Here is a 24,534-nt window from a genome sequence, read left to right on the forward strand (position 1 = left end):
CTGTGAAGGGAAAAGCTGTTGCACACCTCATACTTAGAGGTGAACTTATAAGGCTTTCACCTCATCCCTCTTGTTCCACACACAGTAATTACCAATTTTAAGTTTAACATGATGACAAAAACTAATGACTTAGTTAACAATTTTAGAATTTTCCTAAGTAGTCAAATAGTCTTAGCTGTAATTTCTATTTATTCCCTTAAATGTTTCCCTTTTGTTTTAAGGAGAAAAGACAATTCTTAAAGTTGAGATAGAACAGATTTAAAAATTGACAACTTTAGTTCATGAGATTCCTCAAATTCTGATTAAACGTTCTAGGCAAACTGAATTACTATTTGGTTATTTTCTAATTCACACAGATCATCTCTCTTTTGTGAGCCAGAAAAACAGTTAGGTGCCAGTTTTTACTGACATAGCCCTCAGAAATCTAGATATCTCAAAAAGCAGGCTGTTTGTTGCCAGAGTTTTTAAAGTAGTAGCAAACCATTTTTCTGTTTTCCTAAAGTTCCCAAACTCTTAAATTTTCTGTTAACAGTCAGTACGATTAGATTACAATTTACATATCCCTTTAGTGGGCTTTGATTAGAGCTCCTTTAAAACTACTTTTACTATCATATCTCAAATAGCAAATTAGAAATCATTTACCTCAAAATTGGTATTGCATATTGGTCACATCTAAAAACTCATGTAAAGTTATCAAATATAAAGCAATTATATCCAGTGAAGCAGCTAACATTCATATATCATGTTTTATGCTAAGCACTTTTGCAATCATGTGATGTCCACAAAAACAATCATTATTATTTCTCTTTACAAATCAGAAAATTATGCAGACATAAAATAATTTGCCATAAATTACATAGCTAATATATATCCACAACTGAAACAGAGAATGGTGGTCTTAGCAAATGCAGAGGCTGACTGGCTTTCTACACACACTAGGTGCTACCAGAGGTACCCAGATTCTTTCCAAGCAATTTATGGACAGAAGCTGTTGCAGGCTGGGGTGACTGGTGCCAGGATTTCCCTTTGATGGTAGTTTCAGTTACCAGGGCTCAGGCAGTACTGACCATGGCGCCTGACCCCCACTCCATCTCCATTTCCCCAAGCTGGGTTGGGGAGGTGTTTGGGCAAGGTTGTGTGGAATCCCCACAGCTATTGCAGCTTCCTCTATTTCTGCAGGTGAGGCAGAATTTTAATTTCCCTACTCTCCTTTAGCATTTTCTTTTCTTAATCTGTTCTGAGATAAGAAGAGTTAGCAAACAGGGACTTGAACTATATGGATCTTGTTAGCAACCCCCACAACTGAGATACACTCGGGATTTTGGTGAGTGGAGTGGAGAGGGTCCCTTACTACCTTCTGGGGTACTTTTCCAAAGGAGCAGAAAGGGACTCTGGACAAGAAAAGGGTCAGTTTTCTTTAATTATCTTGCCTCAGTTTTCCTAAATTATTCTGCCTTAGTCCCCCTAGTTGAAACCCCACTTCCTGAGGATTAGAATTGATATAAATTAGGGCTGGGAGCCCTGAACATTATTAGCATTCCATAAGAGCAGATGTCTCATCTTAGATACCTAGCTGGTACCCTTTATCTCTCCTTCCAGCTTTCCTGTCTCTTGCTTGACTATCTATTTCATTCCCAATTTATAGGGATTTATGATCTTTACTGTCAGAACCAGATTTATGGTCCATTCCTAGAAATTCCACTCACCAGTGCTCTGCCCCTCTCCCCTCTGTTTCCCTGATAGCTGGAGCCTATAAAAATCCCTGGAATTCTTCATTTGATACTTTATCCTTTGAGACTTGAGTCCCATTCAGTCTGCTGTTTTGGCCCCAGACAATCTCTCCCTCCCAAATAAAATATTAAAAACTCTCTAATCTCTACCTTGCCTCAGTTTCTCCAGCATTACATTTAGAGACTTCCCAGCAAGATATGAGAGCAGGGTTAAAGACTAGAAACTTTCAGGTCTCAGCCTTGGGCCTTGGGGTGGCTGAGGACTGGGCTCTTTGGAGAGGGTAGTCACTCTGGATTGCTCCAGAGTCCCTGGGAAGAAAACAGTTTTCAGCTGCAGCAAGGCTCATTGCGGACACCTTTACCTGGCCTCAGGAGAGTTTGTTTTAAAATCCCTGCAGGGTAAGTGATTTTCTCTATCTGAATGTCTGTCTATCTGTGGCTAGTATTTAGGTCCCCAGAAGACAGGTTGATGAACCAATAATCTTGGGAGGTACTCAGTGGGAAGCCACTGGAGTGCCATCTGTTTTGAGTGTCTATCAAGACACATGTCTGGTCTGAATATATCTTCGGACAATAAATCTGGGTGTTTTTAAAATACCATCTGGTTCTGGGTGCCAGTTGGTACAACTCTGGGTGTCCTAGAACACAATTCTGGGTTCTGGGTATTTGGTTATATTTGGGCATTCTCTGTCTAGGCGGAGAACACAACAAACTGGAGTTTGGAAGCCTATTTAAAAAGATTCCATTTGAATTTCTGAGAGGGAAAAATTGTCACTCGTAAAAAACTCCCCTCACAGGCATTCCTGAGATATCAGGAGCTCATCCCTCTATGTTAAATGTTATAATTGTGCAATCTATGTCTGTCTGTTTCCTTGATGAAAGAGCTCTGTTAAATTTTAAGAACAATGATTAAGAAATTTGGCAATTGGTTATTTCCATGCTGCAAACGTGTTTAGCATAAAAAATTGCTTTACTTAAGTGGGAAGAAGCCATTTAAAGTGGTATTGTGATTCTGAAACTGTTGCTTTGTGCATGCTATATTTGTTTATTCTGAGTATAAGATCTTAGGAATTTGAATACTGAAAAAAAAAGAAAAAACTTTTTTTAAAGATGTATTTGATTTGATTCAGTTTAACAATAGCTTGTTAAAATATAGCTCTGATAAGTTGTCTGAAGAGGTCACATGCTTCTAATTAGATAAAATATGTTACCTTCTGAAACATTTTGGGTAATTTGTAAACATTATAAGTTATGCTTTAAATTTGTCAGCTCTGCTGTACAAGTGTGTTTTCTGGAGTTATTTAGCTATTCATTATATTGCAAATCTTAAAAGTTTTGAAGGAAAAGGAAAGGAAAAGAGAAAGAAGGTGATTTAAGAAAGATTGATTTGTAGGAACAGTTGAAGGTTTGAATGATTTCAGGAAGGAGGAGAAAGAAGGTCAAAAAGGGAAAGAGGAAAGTCTTTTAATGGAAGCATCTTTTTTTTGGAGGAAGAAAATACACTGGCTGGCTAAATCCTGAGAAGGATTGGCATCTAATTATGAAGGGAATTTGAGGGGGGGGAGGAAGAAATGGGAGAGGATCTTATGTATTCGAAGGTGAAGATTTAACTCACCTTCTTCCCTTCCCCCCCACTGCTTTCTGCTGCTTTAGCAATGGAGATAAACTTATCTGGCTCTGGGCTGTAGAGAGCAATTTAGGGTTTAAAGGGACAGTTTCCTTTTACAAAATATTAATTGACTGGATATTTGCTTCATTAAGTGCATAATGGTCTCTTTGTTTAATGAATATGGTCATAAATGTGATCTATAATTTGGTAGGGTTATTTCCAAAAGTTTAATTGATAGTTTTAAAGAATCTTTCAGATTCTTTTATGTAGAAATAGGATATTCTGTGTAAGTTTTAATTGATTGTATGATGTCATTTTAAAGTTGTACCCTTATTTAACGGGACTCTGAGAATAATAGTTTTTGTCTTTCTCCCTTTAAAAATGTTTCTGTTATGGACAATATGCAATTTAAAATTTTTCTATGTATTGGCTATTCTAAAGCAAAATGATCTATATAACGTTGAACCTAGAAACATCTACTTAGATATGAAAGATAAACTGTGACTGTTCTGGGACAAATCTCTTATTATTATCAATATAAAGTCTTAGTAATTACCTATTTAAAATTCATCTGAAGCTTTGGTTAATGGGATTTGTTATTGGAGATAAAATTTCTTTGCCCTGTAGTTAATATTATTTGGGAGTTTTAAAGTGCCATCTTCTGAAAGTTACTGGGACAATTACCTGGAATAAAACTGATTAAGGCTATTTTATCCTGTGTCTTGTGTGTTGAAGACTCAGTTTTGACTGTTTATATTATGTTATAGTATGTCCCTGCTTTTTTCCTCCTGTGACTGATTTCTATGATCAGAACCAAGTCAGTAGAAATTATTAATAGAATTCAATTATGTCATACCTTGCTGTTTCCAGGTATATATAATATATTTGGACTATATGTAATCATGATATCATAAATACTTAGGCAAATGAGTATTTTGCCTGGTCATATATCTGTTATTGGATCTATAGCTATTCAGGTTTTTAAAGGTTTCTATATAATGGGAGGACAATTGACACAATTGTCTGCGAGACCAACCGTTTGTCTGTCCTGTGACACAAGCATGTTTCCCTACAAGGGAAGCTTCTAGCCGGCCTATTTTGGCTTCCCCACATCTTGTAGCAGTCCTTGTGGACCAGTCTTTCTATCTCAGACTGCTCTAGCCTTTGTTTGTTAGATTTGTTTTCTGTTTTAGATTTTGGTCAAATTACAGCTATAATGACCTGCTTCTGGGACCTGGATCAGCCTGTAGATGCTTTGAATGCTTTCAGCACACCACACCTAACCCCCTCCCTGGAATAGTCAGCTTTTCACCCATTATCAGCAGGAAGCAGCTCTAGAAGATGAGACATCATCCCTGCTCCTGTGGACTTTGAACCTCATTGATTTGGGGGTTACTGGAAATGGTTGATAAATGACTGTTAAATTCTGTCTGGGTCATCTATCACTGTGTATGATTGTAAAATCCCGACTGGGTAACATGTAATTAATTGTCAAAGGGATCTTTAGATAAGTTTCAGAGTGGAAAACCCCTGCTGTACTAGTCTGTTATATATAGGAACTTTAATTCCCTCTCAGGACTTATATATATGGGATGGTTACTTGACAATTTATTTACTCCTCCTTGAATGATTCCTTCAGTAAAAACAAAAAGGGAGGGTAAAAGAGATAAGGGATCAGGAAAGCTGATGGATTTTTCTCAAAATACCTGAAAGAATGGAAACTCCTACTTTCCTATTCACTTGGCCATAGGCACTTCTGCTCAACCCTCCCTAACCCACTGCCCTTCCAGCAATCCTTTTTTTTTTTTGTTTTTACTGTTTGCTTGTTTTTTTTTTTTTTTTTTTATTTAAACCCTAATTGTACTGTGATTGCAGGTTATGCTTTAACTTTGAAAACCTTTATTCTGTTGGAATTGCCCTGGCAGACTCAGTTTTGGAGAATATTTTCTGATAGCCTGTTTTTAGAAACAATCAGAAATCACCCTTGGAAATCTCCAAGGTACAGGCACCTGTCTTATGACTGGCAGTCTCTCTCATCCATTTCTCCAGTCCTGTAACCCCAGTTCCTTAATTAGTATCTCAGCATTCTCAAAGAATGTTGCAGTTTGGTATCAGGCCTCTGAATGTTCATGGTTTGCTTGCCTTGATCATCTAACTATGCATTGATGGTCTAACTGTGCATACTCTGACATTCTGCTCTGGGGTCAATATGGATCCTGTTTTGGCCCCAGACAATCTCTCCCTCTCAAATAAAATATTTAAAACTCTCTAATCTTTACCTTGCCTCAGTTTCTTCAGTGTTACAAAGGAAGGGTTAGTAAAAAGTTGTTATTTACCTAGTTTGTTTTTCCTTTTTCTTTTCTTTTAGAATGGGATAAATTCCTGGAATTATCCCCAATGTTTCAGAAATTTTTCTTGCAATCTCTAAATAACTAATTTCAAACTTCTTAATCATTGCTCTCAAAGCTTTGCTAAAATGCTATTTTAATTTTAATTAGCTAACTTTATTTCTGTAGCCCTCAGCTTGGCCAGAGCTGAGATCCACAGAAAAAACGTTAGGTTTTTTTTTTTCCTGTTTTAAGGTGGGAGTCATAATCTTCCCAGCATTCTAACTACAACATAAAAGTTGTGTTTTTTTGTTTGTTTGTTTGTTTGTTTTTACTGGATGCATTTTAAATCTTTCCAGGTAGCAGAATCTAGCTCACAAAACAAACATGACACAAACATTCAGCACAGAGATGCAGACACAGGCAAAAATGGCATGAAAGAAGGCTGTCCCAGCTTTGCCAAAAGCAATAAAATTTCTTTTCCAAAAGCCATTGCTGGCATCCTTATATAAAAGGTGGCAAAGATTTTCTAGGAACTTTGCTGAAAATTGCAAGAATTTCCATGTCTCGGCATCCCTAGTCAAGAAAAAACTTGCTGAGCATGGAGCACATAATGACCGAGACAAACTTTTTCCCAGTAGCTTGTGGTATTGTAGGATTGATGGAAAAAATACCTTGACAACAAGGAAATCAAACCAGGGAGGCCAGACTGTCCCCACACTGGGCCATCCAATGTTGAGGTTCAGAAAGGACCTCAAAAGGTTGGGAGTCACAGACCTGTGTCTGAAGGTGTCTCAAAGAATTTGCAGGCTTCAACCCATATCCAAATCAAGGGACAAAGTTTATTGTGATTGTAAAACCAATTGAAGTGAGCTAAGTTCCAAAAGGATTTAGCAAAGAACAGAAGCAAGGAAACACATTTATCCTGTTCTTTATGTCACTGATATGCTAATTTTATGGCCTAGAGGTAGAGCTGAGAACTGGTCTCAGGAATTTGGTTATAACTGACCAGGGGATCTAGGACTGCTCTAAAGCCAGAAGACTTTTACAATCATTGATGGACAGATTGTTAGAACAATTGCACTCTAAAGTGGGGAGGGGGGGTTAGAATTACTGATTCCTTTAGAATCACTAACAAATTGTTAGAACAGAAGTACTCTAATGTCAGGGGAACTTCCCTACTATATTCCATCATTATCTCTGATTATAAGCAAATGATGTGCCTTCAAGGAGAAACCCTATAGGTCTAAGCTGTAAAGTCTGAATTTAGTTGCAGTTCCCTGGCTTCCTAATTGTGGTAGCTTTAGATACTCATCTCACCTCTTTCAGTATATTTCCTCATCCTTGATTCTGAACCCACCAAGGATAACATAGTTATAAGGTAATTATTGTTCTTAAGGAGAGACTTGGGCTGCTGACCTTTTTATACTTATTTTCTTTATCTGCATAGGATGATTTGGGGGACAAAGAGAGTCAAGGTTCTCTTGCAGAACTGTGGTAGTAGCTTCAGAATTAGAGCCCCTGAAGGTACATTATTTCTGCTCATTTAGCAATAAAAGAATCCAAATACTAGAATACTTAATGCACTAAAGTAGAAAGAGCATAGGTTAGGCCAAATGTATTGGGTTTAACATCCCTCCTCCCCCATTGTTCTAAGCCACTGTGAGATTTTAAAAGTTTGTAAGACATAATTTCTGAGTAATTAGTTATTTTATTAATATTGCTAGTATTTTAATAAAAAGAGGTCAGTGGCAGTCTTGAATGCCAAAGACAATCATGGTAGTGGGCTCACTCAAGGAAGAGAGATGTTTCTGAAGGTGGCAATCAGCTCTGACTAGTTAACAAGTAAAGAGAGAATGAATATTGCAATGAGGAGCTATACTTATTCTAATGAACATTGATTGTTATTTTTTTTCTGTCTTTACTTTTTTTTTATTATAGCTTTTTATTGACAAACATATGCATGGGTAATTTTTCAACTTGCAAAACTTCTGTTCCAACTTTTCCCCTATTTCCCCCCACCCCTCCCCTAGGTGGCAGGTAGTCCCATAAATGTTAAATATGTTCAAGTATATTTTAAATACAAGATATGTATACATATTTATACAGTTGTCTTGCTACATAAATCACATTTAGAATAAAGGTAAAAATAATGTGGGAAGAAAAATAAAAATGCAAGCAAATAATAACAGAAAGAGTGTAAATGCTATATCATTTACTTCTAAAAAAAAATTTGGGGGTATGAAAACCATGCCTTAAAATTAAATCACTCAGGCTCTTTCATTAGCTAAAAGTAGGTTCCATCTCAAACCTCACTCCTTCATTGTTTAGATTCTGATAACTCAAAGAATGTAAAAAATAATTGTTTATATTTTGACCAGAAACCTCTCAGATTGACTCCCCCCCCCCCTTTTTGAACTAGGTAAAAGAGGCCATTTTTTACCTTATTTCTTACCTAGACTTAATCACTAGATGGTTATTGTTGCAGTGAAATTAAGACCAAAGGAAGACTTTAGCTTAAAAAGGATAAGGTCTCCCATTGTAATTGGGACATGTCCAGTCATTCTGATTTATATCTGGCCACTGGACCAGGTGGTTTCAAAGGAGAAAATGACATTGGTGACCTTGCACAGCCCTCCCTCACTTAAATCCAATTCACTTGCAATCATGTCATCCCCTCCATAATGTCTTTGAGAATAAGAACAAAGAAGCCTTGGCCAATAAAGACTTCATTTTCACTAAATCTGAATACTACACAAGACTTCCCCACCTGAGTAGGGTCTGAACAAGATTGTAAATCTCATTATGGGTAATGTCCTTCAAGAGATTGAATTTTGAATTGAGAACTATAGAATAAGGGGAAATTCCGGATCTTCCCAAATCTTTGGTCATTGATAATCATTTCTCTCAAAGAAGATCATGAACCTCCTCTCTGGGCTTGCTTCACCTTCCTCACCTTTAAAATGTAGAAATTTGACTAGTTGATGTGAAGGGTTTCTTTTAATTTGACATTTTATGATTCTTAGGCTGGTTTTTTAAGGACAGGATTTATGGGAACAGAACTTCAGGAATAATTATTATAATAAATACCTAATATTTGTATATCACCTCCTATGTGTGAGCCCCTATGCTACATATACACTTTACAAATATTATTTCATTTGTTCCTCACAACAAACTTTGGGATGCTATTAATATCCCCATTTTACAGATGAGGAAACTGAGGCAAACAGAGGTTAAATGATATGCCCAGAGTCATACAACTAAAAAGTTTTGGAGATAGGATTTGAATTCAGGTTTTCCTGACTCTAGGCCCAGTATACTGTCCACTGAGCCACTTAGCTCTCAATTAATACTCATCCATGAACAGTTAGGATTAAAGGTAAGGTAGAGAGGAAGCTCTGCTATTTCTCACATATGATGAAAGAAAGGGGGAAAAAGAAAGGAAGGAAGAAAGAAATGAAGGAAGGAAGGAAGGGAAGGAGGGAGAGAGAGAGAGGAAAGGAATAAGGTAAGTAGGAAGGAAAGGAAGAAGGAAGGGACGGAGCGAGGAAGAAGAGAAAGAAAAAAAGAAAACAAAATTGCATTTTCTATTATCTAAAATTATTTCTCTGCACAGTCCAATCTTGATGAATCATATTTCATTTTTTCTCTACTAAAATGCCAAAGCATTAACTCCTATTGCATGTATTTTTGTAATATGTTATAATGAAAATTCAGCAATTATTTTATCTTGATTGATTTTTTTTTCCAATTGATCCCTGGTGTCTTAGAAGTAGACATCTTAATTAGTAAGTATAGTGTAGTGTTATTGGATGGGTGAAGGAGTACTAGATGTGAAACTAACTGATCTGGTTTCAAATTCAAACTACTATTTACTAGCTGATAGCCACTTCTGACTGCCATTTCTTTATAAGTAAAAAGTAGTTGGACTAGATTATCAGTCCTTTATAGCTCTAAATCGTAGATTCAATTCCTAAGTAATATATGGGAGCACAAAAATCATTCATTAGAAAGAGCTTCTTACTAGGAATTAGGAGACAAAGGTAAGGTAGAGAGGAAGCTCTGCTATTTCTCACATATAATGAAAGAAATTAGCCTTAAGAGCTTGGGCAAGTCAGTTTATTTTTCTGGGACTAAGTTCTCTCATTTGTAAGATGAGATTGTTGGACTGGTTTGATCCATTAGTTGTGTTCCAAATCTAAGCTGTGGTGAGAAATGCTTGAAGTTCTTTAGTATCAGAAAGTGGGTTATTATGCAGATGAAGGAAGGAATAAAACTTTGCTAATGCTAGGTCCTAGGGATACTTAACCAGCATTAGCAGTCTTAACATTTCCTTATAGTTGTCAGAAAAAGGCAATATTTGTTTATGAGAAATTATTGGATGAGTTATTTTTTTTGATTGACCATAATTAGGATCACAAAAAATAGTCTGTAAAAACTAATTCTATTTTAATTAGGTTAAGTTGATATATTCTCTATGTCATTGTGCAGTTTATATGATTGGTAACTTGTTCATTTTCCTCAATGCTCTACATTATAGATTGAAGTTGGAGATGTTGGAGATGTGTACAAGATTCGGGTCACCTGTGATGATTTGCCAGGCTTTGAGGGTTGGCATTTGAAGTCTTTTCATATAGAGGAGTCACAGACCAAACAAGAAATGAACTTTGACTGTAGCTGCTGGTTTTCTCGAGATGATGGGGAACTGGTGAAAGAATTCCCTGCAGAGACTAAGGACCAAAACCCTTTACCAGGTAAAATAAAATAATAATAATAATAATAATGGATAGAAATACAGGAGCAATGTGAACAAGGCTTTGAACACAAATCAATGCAAAAAGTATTTGATTTCATGATATTCCTCTGCCCTTTATATCTCTGAAGTTTTGATGTTCTCTCAAGCTGTGGATAAATGTGGCTCTAGACAATTTTAATGGCAAATAGAATTTAATGTTTGTTCAGTACTGTAAGTAATTCTAAGTGTACAAAATCCCATTCTATAATTATGTGATTAAAGCATAAGGCTCATCATTCAAAACTGCAAAAATAAAACATTTTTTGTTCTATTTTGTTAGTTTTTAGTTTATCATAGCCTGAATTATTGAGACCTGTATGAAAAGTAATTGTTGTCATGCAGTGATGTTATTTCATTTCAAAAATGTTTACACAATGCCTTAACTATTCTTGTCATTATTAAAATATAACAGAACACTGTGTTCAGTTGGAAAATAGAAATAGCTAAATTGATGCTAAGTTTTGGAATAGAATTAAGAAGAGAGTCTGTCAGTTCTCTTGTACTGCTTAGATGAAGTTCTGTAAGATAAATTAACATAATTATTTTCAAATCTGAAATCTTGAGTTAGAGTTTCCTAATGACAATTCTCTTTTCTCTGGTAAATTCTGTTACATAGAATATAATGCAAAGGATCTATGCTTTGGCTATACATGACTTTCTTAAGAAATAAGTATTCTAATTGACATCTGATATTATTATCCATCTTTTGCCAATTGGTACCACTTCTTTCCAAGATTACCTTCCGTTTATACTGTATATATTTTATATGTGCATAGTTATTTCCAGGTTGACTACTTCATTAGAATGGGAACTTCTTGAGGTTTTGTTTTTCTTGTATCTCCATCACTGAGCAGGTGTATATGGCTAGTATCTAGTAAGTGCTTAATAAATACTTGTTGACTAACCCACTAACTCATCTACTATAAACATAAATTACGGTAAATCAGAATCAAAGTATCACAGAAGCTCAGAGTTAGAGGTTTATTGAGGCCAACTAATTTGAATCCATTAAGGACAGCTAAGGTATTCTTTTATTAATTTCTCTACTGATCTTGAGCCTCAACTCCCTTTTACTATTTTTTTGTTATTTCATTTATTATAATAAGCAAAACTCATTCCATTTGGCAGAGTAAATAGAAGCAGAGTAAGAGATCCTCATTCTTTCTCTGTTATTATACTGATCCTTTCTGTCCAAGCAATAGTTCTTTGTTTTCTTTTGTCTGCAAAGCAAAGCCGAATATACAAGAACAAAAATGGCCCAAACCTTTTTGTATTGTCTTTAGTTTTCTTCAATGGGTTTAGACCATTTTGATTCCTGACTTTAATCTACATGATAGATGATCATGTTACATTTTGCTGTTACTTTTCCATTGCCTCTCTTTGCTTTCATTATCTATACATATGCTTTAAAATTCTCATTTAATTGATGAATTCTCTTTGCATTTACTTCTCTTTTTCCTGCTCATTGGAATTGTCTTCCTTTAGGCTAGGCTCACTAATCATGGGTGAGTGCCAACATTCTATTCTGGGCCTTCTCTTCATTCTCTATATTATTTTGCATAGTAATCTCAGCTCCCATGTGTCTGCTGATCATGTCTATGTAGAAGGCTTCTCAATTCTACTTATCTAACTTTAAGTTCTCTCTTGATATCTACCATACTCACAGTCACCCATACTCTAACCTTGTTAAAACCCTTATTCCTTACTCTTTCTCTCGGTCCCTCCTCACTTCTCCAATGCAATATATTTATTCTACCTTTTCAACATTTCTCATATATACTATTTTCTCTCCTCTGACACTACTAGCAACTTGCACAGGTTCTCATCACATCAAACTATTGCCATAGTTTTCTTGCTTGTCTCTCTGTATCAAATTTCTCCCCACTTCAAGGTATCCTCCATTCTGTTACCAAAATAATCTTCCTAAAGCACAGGCTTGATTATGTCACTTTTCCTGGCCCCTATTCATTTACTCCAGTGATTCAATATGGCCTTCAGTGTCAAATATAAATCCTATGTTCAATTTTACTTTGAAACCCTTTCATAATCTGTTCCCTTCCTACCTTTCTACTCTTCCTATTACCTTATCCCTTTCCTCTGGCTTCCTTGCTGTTCCCTGCATAAGACACTTTTTCTGCAGACTGCAAATTCACTGACTATTCCCCATATTTGTAATTCTCTTTCCTCATTTCTATTCCTGGTTTCTTTTAAAATTTTCTAAGAGCTTCTCCCTGAAGGCCTTCCCTATATTCTTTAATATTAGTGCCTTCACTCTGAGATTATTTCCCTTTTTATCCTTTATTGATCCTGTTTGTGCATAGTCCTTTACACATTGTCTTGAGAACTATGGGGTATGCAGGAAGGGTTAGCATTTCTGTTGTGAGGAATTGTTGAAACCCTTTTCTGGGCTCCTCTGGGGTCCACCTGTCACGGACCTCTCACCTGTAGCTCCAAGAAGCTGTAGAACGCACAGGGGCCACACATTGCTAAGAGTGCTTTGGCATATGGGTTAAACCTGGTTGAGGGTAACTTACAGGCCTCAAACCCATCTGTGAGGTTGGGACATGTCTACTCTAAACATGGGAGGATATATCCTGCTGGAAGGAGCACATGAAAATGTTCCATCAGTCATGAGAGGGGCTGAAGTAATCAGCTTTCCCTGTTCTTAAATTCCACATTGACATTCTCATAGTCACCTTACCCTTACCTTATAAAACCTTTATTCCTTATCCTTTCTTTCTTCATCCTCACCCCCCAATGCTACACACACATATACACACACGTATATATAGACACATATATACACATACATATACACACACATATATACATACACACACAAACACACAAACACACGTATAGCTATAGACACACATATGTATACATGTATAGCACACATATACATATACACATATATACACACATACACATATATACACCTAAATATACACATACATATATACACATATACACACATGTACATACACACTATCTATCTATCTATCTATATACACATACATATATTCACACACCTAAATACACACATATTCACATGCATATATACACATGCACACACATATACATTCACATACAAATATACACATACACACATATAAACCCATCTATACACTTATATACATGCACACATATATACACATAAACATGCACACATACATGTACATACATATGCATATACACATCTATTGACACATATAAATACACACATACCTATATATACATAAAATACACACAGATATACACATACATATACACACATCTATACATATACACAATCTATACACATATATACATACATATATATGTATATGTACATATACATATATACACACAGATATACACACATACATGTACATAATCACACATATATACATATACACACATCTCTATATATCTATACATACACACGTATATACATATATACACACATATATACAATGCATATATTTTACTTTTTCAACATGTCTCATGTATACTATTTTCTATTTGATTCTGTTTTCATTGATTAGAACTTAATCAGATTTCAAAGATACCTACATCATCCACTGCATCCCGGGTTATCTCCAGTCAGCTTGACTTTTGCCTTGCCACTAGACTTTATTAACTCCGAAAGGGAAAGTGAGGCCGGTGAATATGCAGCTCTGCTCACTTTAGTCCAAGTCACTAGCAAGTCAAGACATTATCAGTGATATCATTGGTCTTAGTTGAAGATGAGGAATGAGCAGTCTCCCCCATTAAACTGTTAACTCCTTGAGAACAGGAATTATTTTTGTCTGTTTTTGTATATCCAGTATTTAGTACAGTGCCTGACACATAGTAGAAACTTATTAAAAACTTATGTATGTATAAATATGTAGGTTTATACGTACACATACATGCAAACATATGGTACAAAAGCATATGATTTACTCTTGTTGATGCTGCTTCTATTTCAAAATGTGGTTATTATTAAGCCAAATCAAGAAATTATTAGGTTGTCTGCTCATGAGAAATAAAAGCATTAGATACACAAATCACTGAAATCCTCCATCACTATGATATCATGTCTCTGGGCCAGACTTTGGATCTGTTTCTCAATTTCCTCATCTATTTCCTCTATTTTATTTTCCAGATTTTATGTGGAATATTTTCATGACAAAAATTATATTTATTTTTTTCTTCCAATTACTCATTATTCTGCTTTCTTCTTCTGCTTCCTACATATTGGCACATAAGTAAATATTTTAAATATAAAATGCTACCCCACTAACCCTTTTTCTCTCTATCCTGTTTCTTTTGAATATATCCATCAAGAGCCATGGCCAAATCATGGGCTTCATCCCACCATGTATCAGAGGGAGGGAGTAAATTTTGTCTCCATTCTCATATACCACCTTAGCCAGCTGTTTACTGCCCCAATTAATTTTTGTCTTTTATATTCATTGTTTTCAGTGGACAAAAGTTAGAAATCATAACCAGTATCCTTGTTGTTATTAATTTATTATTTAAGACTTCAAAATGATTGTCATTAACTTTTTCTTTTCTTTTTTTTCTGAGAGTGTTATTACTTTCTCCAAGGAACATTTAATGATCTCTTTATTTATGTGTCAAATGGTTTCTGTGTACACTCCCAGAAAAGAGTCTAAACTTGTTCTATTGAATTAACAATACTTTTGTTTCCCTTTTCCCAGTTGTTAAATATATTGTTTCTGTATACACTGGAGACCAATGGGGAGCTGAAACTTTTGCCAATGTTTATATTACTCTCTATGGAAAAAGAGGGGACTCAGGAGCTAGGAAGTTATATCAATCTTTGAAAAAAGGAGAATTATTTCAAAGAAACAAGGTAAAAAAATTTTATACATGTGTAGTGACTTATCTCTCTTGTTGTTTTATTTTATTTTATAATTATAACTTTTTTTTTTGACAGTACACATGCATGGGTAATTTTTTACAACATTATCCCTTGCACTTACTTCTGTTCAGAATTTTTCCCTTCCTCTCCCAACCCCCTCCCCCAGATGGCAGGCAGTCTTATACATGTTAAATAGATTATAATATATTCTAGATACAATATATGTGTGTAGAACCGAATTTCTTGTTGCACGGGAATCTCTTGTTGTTTTGAAATATTAGGAAAATTGTTTTTGCTATACATACTCACATGAAAATATGGTGACCCAAATAAGTGTCTAAATCCTAGAATTGGTGTTTAGAATTCTCTGTGTGTGCAGACTCTTATAATGAAGAGAATTAAATATTGAAACAACCTACCTGTGAATGAACAAAGGAAGTTTATTGCAAGCATTTGGAATGGTAGGAGGAGGACAGGAGAGAAGAGAATATAATAAAAAAAAAACATAAGTAAAAGATATATCCAATGGCATGATGCTAAATGTGAAATGTAAAAAAAAATTAGAATTATTCCATTTATAGATTGTTTCTGTTTTCTCATTTAAGGAAAATAATCTTTGTATTCAAAATGATAGGAAAAATGGTTTATCAAGAGTTAAAACTTTGTATAAGTAGGGAGAAACACTTCTCTGCTCCCTAGGGAATAGGTTCATTCACATACCCAGAGAAATACAGATATCTCTTGCCTCTCTACAGTCTTTTAAGTCAAGACACTTGTCTCTTGATACTTCTGCACTGAACAAGTCTTGGGCTGTCCTTGACCTTATGGATGTGATCTTTGTTCTGAGGCAGCATTAACTGCACTGACACTATGCTAAGTATAGAGTTCACCCACTCCAGGAGTTCTTAAGATTAACCTTTAATACTGTAATCCTTTACCTAATGTCCATGGCATTGTAAAAATCTTGTTTAAAAAATAGTTTTCTTTTGCAGTCCTGTTTTTTATTCACCTTAATGCATTTAAAATAATATTCCAAGAAGAGGTCCATATGGCTTACTAGACTGATTAGGGGGAACATAACACATACACACACACACACACACACACACACACATACACACACACATACACACACACACACACATACACACACACACACTCACACACACACACACACACACACACACACACACACACACACACACACACACACACCCCATTAAGAACTCCTAAGAATTCCTTCCCTCCCTTTCTCCCTTCATCCTTCTATCGCTTCTTCCTTCCCTCCCTCCTTTCCCTCCTTTCCCTCCTTTCCCTCCTTCCTTCCTTCCCTCCTTCCATCCTTCCTTCCTTCCTTCCTTTCTTCCTTCCCTTCCTCCCTCCCTCCCTCCCTCCCTCCCTCCCTCCCTTCCTTCCTCCCTCCCTCCCTCCTTCCCTTCCTCCCTCCCTCCCTCCCTCCCTTCCTTCCTCCCTCCCTCCCTCCCTCCCTTCCTTCCTCCCTCCCTCCCTCCCTCCCTTCCTTCCTTCCTTCCTTCCTTCCTTCCTTCCTTCCTTCCTTCTTTCCTCCCTTCCTTCCTTCCTTCCTTCCTTCTTTCCTCCCTTCTTTCCTTCCTTCCTTCCCATCTTCTCTCCTTCCTTCCTCCCTTCTCTCCTTCCTTCCTTCCCATCTTCTCTCCTTCCTTCCTCCCTTCTTTCCTTCCTTCCTTCCTTCCCATCTTCTCTCCTTCCTTCCTCTCTCCCACTTTCCCTTCTCTCTCCTTCACTCCTTTCTTTCCCTCCATTCTTTTCTCCCTCTCTTCATTTTTCCCTTTCTCTCTTCCTCCCTCCTTTTTGTTCCCTTCTTTTTCCAAGCAATAAGTAGGAGATCCAGGGTGTGAATGACTCCAGGTTCACTGTTCTTTCCACAACAACATTGTGCCTCAAATCCAGACAAGATGCTTTTTGTAAAGTGCTTAGCCCTTCTGCCTCCACACAAGAGAAAAATAGAATCTTATGTAATCTCTAATATGAAGAATCACACTGACATATTTTTTCTATTAATTTTGGAAGCATTTTTAATTTTGACAATTCCCATCATTTAAAAGATAATTTACCTGAAGTAATATTATTTAGGAATCTCAGAAATCGGAGAAGAAAATGTAAATCTCTTTTCACTAAAAATTATATTTTTTATAATAATTGTTTTTTAATACTAAATAGAATGAGACATAATACTAATACTAAATAATCAGTTCTGTAATTGATTTTTAATTTGCCATTTTATAAAATTCTAGAGAGAAAAAAGTTTTAATAAAAATAAAAATAGTGTAGTTATTAACAATAGAATAGCCAAATCTGACATTGCATTAGTATATAGAGCTATTGGTTATTGTCATCAGTATATATTGATGCCTCCTCTTCAATCAATAGTCATAAATAGTTACTTGGGACTGTAAGAAATTAAATGATTTATCCAGAAGCACAAAGGAAGCATTACCAGAAGGGAATTTAGACTGACTCCAAATCCAGCCTATCTGTTCATTATGCCAGTGATGCCAAATTCAAATAGAAATGGATCCTTATGAGCTGCATACTGACTTAGAAAATCACAAATTAATATTATTTATGTTGTATTTTTTATTTTAATTAACATTTACCAATTATATTTTAATCTGGTCTGAGTAGCACTAAGGAGTTTTGCTGGCCCTGAGTTTGATATTTTCTTACTATAGAAGGCTGCCTCTCATGAACTCTACTTACTTTTAGTAAATAGTGTTAATAATTATTCTATCACTATGACAATTCTGTCAGAACCTTCCATAAAAGAAAATTAAATCTTTAAATCTTGGTATAATTCAAAATTAAACTTTTAATAAACATTTATTTAGTTCGTAATGAATTATGAATCCTGTGTCAGGATCTAGAGAGAGAAAAGTTTAGATAAGACACAATCTCTACTTTTATAGAATAGATGGATACACAAACATGCATAACCACAATATATAATATTATATGAAAAAATCAATAGAAAGTAGGGAAAAATGCTTAAGATGATCCAAGGAGAAAGTATTCAGAAGTGTCATGTTGCAATGTCCAGTGGAAAGACCATATTTTAAGTCATACTATCTGGTTTCAAGTTGTCTTCACCAAGGCAATGATGAGAATGACCTGTTTTAAAATTAGAGATTTAAAAAAAATTATTATTATTATTTCTGAATCTAGCTTTTCATTTTCCTGTCTCCATTGAACCATCAGTTGTGACAAGGATTTTTTAAAAATCCAGCAAAACTAATCAATATATTGATCATACCTAGTAATATGTGCAATACTCCATGCCCATAGTAGATCATCTTTGAAAATAGATATCATTTATGTAGCATTTTAATTGCTGAAAAACAGTTATATATTAATTTATGTGGTATTGGCAACAAACTTGGAAGGCAGAAAAAGTATTATTATCATTTTGTAGATGAGGAAACTGAGACAAACTGAGGTTAAGTGACCTATTTACTGAGGGTCTAAAGATAGGCAGTATTTGAAATAGGATTTGAACCAAAAACTTCTGGACATTAAGATCTACAGAAAGGGAAAAAAGGAGATATATGTTCTCAGCTTCTCTTTGGAGTCAAGTTTAGCAAGTAGAATTGCATAGCATTTCCATCCTTTTTTTTTTTTTTTTTTTTTTTTGTTCTATTTATATTGCTTCAGCCACTGTGCATATTGTTTTTCTCATTTTGCTTTCTTCATTCTGAATCCATGTTTCCCTGGAGAAGTTCTCTATCATTTGTTTTAAATGTTCCATTTTCTTAATATATTTTTGATTTTTTTCCCTTCTTTTAATTATCTTGCTCTTCTGAATCATCTTATAAGCTCTTTCAATTTTTCTGCTATTGTTTTTGAGTAGAAGAAGAGATCTTAATGTAATTATTTTTTATTAAAATTTTAAAATAATTTTCTTTCAATTTATGGTATTTTCCCACAGAATTTGTGAATTTTTTCCACTGTTCATTTTCATTTTGTTTTCTAAATAATGCTTCTATTGGTTTCACTATAATGCCTTTCCTATAATGAGCTCCTTCCTACGTTTTCTTTATTTTTTGATTTTATTGTTGTTATTTGCTTCTTTATTTGTAAAATTTTAAATTAATATTATTTTGATATGTTAGAAAGCTAAGATTAGACATTAGCTCTCATTCAGTCACTCAGTTGGAACTTAATTACTTTCTGCCTTTTCTGTTTAACATTGGACAGGCACAATACTATGTCTCTATCCTTTTCAGAAGTATTCTTTTCTCTCTTGTTCAGATCATTAGGGTCAGATAAATTTACAAACTTTTGTTTATTACAGAATGGCAAAGCCTATCTTAAATGTTATTAAGGAGGAGACACTGAAAGGCAGCATCAAATATAGTAGCACTGGATCTGAGGTTTGAGGTAGGAGTTTGAAGATAGAAGCTGGAAATATAATTTTGAAAAATTTCCTTAACCTATTTGGACCTCAGTATCTTTTGCTATAAAATGTGGGGGCTAGACTAAAAGACCTCTAAAGTTCCTTCTAACTTTGACTCTATGATCCCAATATTCTCTGATTGTTTTTTGCTGGAAGCAATTTCATTATTGGGAATTCCATCCTGAAACAATAGCATTAAAAAAAATAGGAAGATATAAAATAAAGCTATAAACACATCATCTAAAATCTAGCAGGATGAGATAGAGAAACTATATTTAGAATAATTACAAATACATGACATATCTGGATGTTAAGCTATCATTCCAAGACTTCATTGTTCGTGGTTTGATTGAATTAACATAATAAAAATGATGATACTTTAAATTAATTTACAGATTTAGTCTGTGCCAATGAAGCACTTTTCTGAAGGTAATGTTTCATTTAATTTTTAAAAATTGAATGCATGGAGCAAAATAAGTTACAATATCAATTGCAAATGTAGATAAGTTTTGCTTCTCTTTATGTATAATTCTAAAATCTATTTTTTAAACTGTTACTGCTAAAAATTAAAGGATTTCTTTATAGAACTAAACAGACATGAAACTAGATGGTACAAGGGATAGAATAAAATCCGGGGTACCTGACTTCAAATCCAGCCTCAGATACTTATTACTTATTAGCTGTGTGACCCTGGACAAGTTACTTAATACCAATTACCTCATATTTAGCCCCCCCCCCAAGAACTAAACTGAAAGCTCTTTAAAAATCATAGGAATAATGAAAAAATAACAGAGTAGATGTCTAACATTTCAAAATATTTTAGAAATTATAGTAATCATAATTTCTCGTGTTAATTATAAAATATAAAAGTAGGTAGATAAGATAAACAAGACTTAGATTGAATGAAGGAATCAATGAAAAAGCATTCAATAAGTGCAATCCATGTGTCAGACACTGACCTAAGTAATGGAAATCTAAATGAAAAAATGAAATAAATTCTGTCTTCAACAACTTACCTCCTAATAATGGTATATTACATATACTTTCTCATACATAACAAGCATTCAGTTGACACATCCTTTCCAGATACAATGATAGTAGTGATTTGATTTATGTGTCCAGATCAGAAGATGGAAGGGTCCAAGTGGATAGTTGGATTGAATGTGTTTCACATTTTTGTCTGGAGCTGGTTAAGTATAAAGAGCTTGGCGATTTTGCACAGGTCACTAATCAAGGCAACTCAGACCCTAGATGAAATTCCAAATCTGAGGGTTAATGGCTTAGTTTCTGGAGGTCTGGTATAGAATCAAACAAATTCAGGCCTTCAGTAAATTCAAGAATATGAACTCTTGAAGGAAACATTCCTTTTTCTATAAGAACTAGGGGTAAAATTGGAAAATAGCCTGCTGGAAAATAGGAATAGCCTAGAATCTTACATTATATTTCACATTGAGTTTCAAAAAGATGTAATTTCAATATTTTAAAAAAACCTAATTTTTTTAAAATGGAAAACTTAAGTACCATGTAGTTCTATGGATTAAGGGAGAATTTAATACAAAGCACAGATTGTCATATAAAACTTAAAGCCTTTGATATGAACAAAATCAATGCAAATGGAATTTAAATAGAAGAGAAATTGCCAAATTAAAATATCTTTGCAATTAGCAACTTTTGTAAAAGTCTGATTTCAAAAACAAAATGAAGTTGTCTACATATATAAGACTAAGATACATCCCTTGATAGATAAATCATCAAAGTTAGTAGAGTTATCAAAAGATGAATTACGAACTATCAATTTTCATATGATAAAATGTTCTAAATCACTAATAGATAAGAAAAATACAAATTAAAACCACTTGGAAGTTTCACTTTATACACATTAAAATATATGAACAATTCCCTTATTGCACATTTTGAAGTATAAGTATCTGAAACTCACACATTCAAAACAGATTTCATTATCTTTTCCTTCAAACCCACCTTTCTCATGAACATTCTTCATTCTGTTTATAATAATATAATTCTTTGTCTCTGAGCTTCACAAACTCAGATTCATTTTCTACCCATATTTCTCCCCCCATCTCAATAATTTGACAGATATCAATTTTGCCTGTATAACATTTCTTGCATTTGTTTTTTTATCTCTACTCACACAAATACTGCCCTGAATCACATTCCTATCATCTCTTGCTTGATTAATTATTGCAATCATCTTCTTACTAGTCCCCTTGTTTCATATCTTTTCCCTTTCCTAATCAATCTTACTCCCAAATGCCAAAGTGATACTCTAAAAGCACAGGTTTGATCATGTTCCTCCTTGATTAAAAAACTCCGGTGACCCTTATTTTTTTATTATTTCAAGTATCAAATTCAAATGCCTTGAGTTTACATTTCTAGTCTTTTAAAACCTGACTCCAACCTACATTTCCAGATTTATTTTACATTATATCTCTCAATGCATATTATTATTCAGATGACTTTTTTTTCCCCTGCTGTTCTTTACCCATGGTATTCTTCTGTCTCTTTGTTTTTGCACAGGCTATCTCTATGCCTGTTTGTGTTTCCTTCTCATATCTATTCCCATATATCTCAATATTCTTTCAAAGGAGAGACAAAATACCATCTCTTCTATGATACCTCTCCTTATTCTACTAGTTTTTAGTGTCTTTTCCTTGAAATTACCTTATTCTGTATTTATTTGTATGTATACATGTTTTTCTTCAATACACTGCTTGAGGGCAGGAACCATTTTTATTTTGGGGTTTGTATCCTCAATATCTAGTAGGATCTCCAATATATTGTAGATACTGAATAAATGTCTATCAATTGATCAATTGAAATACCTAATATTGAATAGGCATCATAAATTGTTTTGTTATGAGCTGGCTCAACTATTCAATGAAACAGTTTGAAATTATGCAAAAATATTCACTAAAATATTTATATCCTTTGATACTGCTATGCCACTATTGGGCATAAGTCCAAAATAGTTCAATGAGAAAGAGTTCACATATATACTAATACACTCATAATAGCACTTTTGTAGTAGTAAAATACTAAAAATAAAGTGGGTGCCCAATGATTGAAAAATTGCTGAATGCGGTAGTATATAATGCAATATAATTGCATTTTAAAGAATGATTTATGAAGAGTTCAAGAAAACATAAAAAGACTGTAAGAATTGATGGAAAATGAAGAATGCAGAGCCAGGAGACAAATGCATGCAATGATTATAATACTGTAAATATTCAAAGGTAGCTGAACTCAGATTAAAAGTAGTGGCCAATATTTATTCTAAAGAATTAATGATAAAAACAAATTTTCCTACTCCTTGTAGAGAGATGTTATCAAATATCTTATCAGACTTAGTCACTGAGTTAGTTTTCCTTAATTATTTTTATGATGAGGGAGGGGAGATGTCAGAGCTAGAAAAGAATATACATGATGGGGCAACATCTGGAAATATTTGGCATAAAAACTAAAAGACACCAATTAAATGGAAAATGTTCATAGAAGTATAGATTTTTATATCTTACAGCTTAGCATATGTCTTCTACTGTTTCTCCTGAAATCTGGTTCTATGTATTAGGAGAAATGAAGAAAGTGGGAGTTGGAAAGCTCTTAGCATCATATTTATTTTAGTGAACAAGATGATGATTTCAATAGTTTGGTCCAAATTGTGAGAGTCTCTTATAAAAGCTCAACATAAATCAGAACTTTTGCTAAAAAAATATGTGTATAGATTCATATTAATATCATCATAATTTATATTTAAAAAGGTTTTGAAGTTTATAAAATACTTTTACTTACGCTATCTCAGAGGAAGTATTTGATTATTTAGCATAATAACATAATTTAAATTGCCTTGTATATGTTAACAAAATTAAAAAAAAAACAACAACAACAACTTTCTGGGTAGGACAGTAAGTGACGAGGGTACTGGACTTGGATTTACAAAGACCTAAGTTCAGTGATTATTTTAGATATTTAGTTGTATAATCCTGAGCAAATCATTTAACCTTAGTCTGCCTCAGTTTTGTCATCTATATAAACAGGATAATAATAGCATTAACTGGCAAGGGTTGTTGTGAGGATCAAATGAGATAATATATTTAAATGCTTTTCAAACCTCAAAACTCTTTATAAATGCTATCTATCATTATGCCCATTAATCCTTTTAAATATTTGATTTTGGCAGCTGGATTTATTCATAGTGGAGGCTGTTTCCCTGAGTCACTTGGAGAAAGTGCTTCTTGCACATGATGGAGAAGGTTATGGAGCTGGACTTTATTTAAAGATGATAACTATTCAGGAATCCAAAGACCCAAACATTGAATGGGTATTCCCGTGCTGGAATTGGCTTGATTCCCATTTGGGAGCCTATGTAACTGTTTCAGAACTGAAGACTATAGGTAGGTCATCCTAGGAAAAGACCTGAATAAAGCAAAATAACTGTCAAGTTTCTGAGAACTAATAAACCAATTCTAAAGTTTAATTTCTAAAGAATGATTATTGGTTTTTTGTTTTTTTTGTTTTTTGTTTTGTTTTGTTTTGTTTTTAGAAAACATTACTTTCTGTAGTTTTTTCATTGGGCTTCTTGAATAGTTAGTATTATGAGAACTTGATGGTTTTGCTAGAATATCAGTATGAGTATGGGAATCTATCTTCTAGGACAGTGACTTCTACAGGTGACACGTCACCCACTTCCCAGACTTTGTTTTACTTAGTATCTGTTGATAGAATCATATACTTTTTTGTTGCTTTTATTATATATATGGTCAATTATGCT

The 24,534-nt window shown here is 34.3% G+C and overlaps 1 protein-coding gene across 3 annotated transcripts in view; it reads left to right on the forward strand.

Moving 5' to 3' along the window:
• LOC141549101 (lipoxygenase homology domain-containing protein 1-like) overlaps nucleotides 1–24,534 on the forward strand; it is a 598,160-nt gene that overhangs the window by 455,544 nt on the left and 118,082 nt on the right. For all 3 annotated transcript variants that reach the window (XM_074278423.1, XM_074278432.1, XM_074278441.1), the window contains exons 33-35: nucleotides 10,210–10,423; nucleotides 15,153–15,307; nucleotides 23,944–24,157. In XM_074278423.1, the coding sequence (XP_074134524.1) occupies nucleotides 10,210–10,423; nucleotides 15,153–15,307; nucleotides 23,944–24,157 (583 nt within the window). The remainder of the gene's footprint in view (nucleotides 1–10,209; nucleotides 10,424–15,152; nucleotides 15,308–23,943; nucleotides 24,158–24,534) is intronic.

The sequence above is a fragment of the Sminthopsis crassicaudata genome, chromosome 1 (assembly GCF_048593235.1).
Source record: "Sminthopsis crassicaudata isolate SCR6 chromosome 1, ASM4859323v1, whole genome shotgun sequence".
In the NCBI taxonomy this organism is placed as follows: domain Eukaryota; kingdom Metazoa; phylum Chordata; class Mammalia; order Dasyuromorphia; family Dasyuridae; genus Sminthopsis; species Sminthopsis crassicaudata.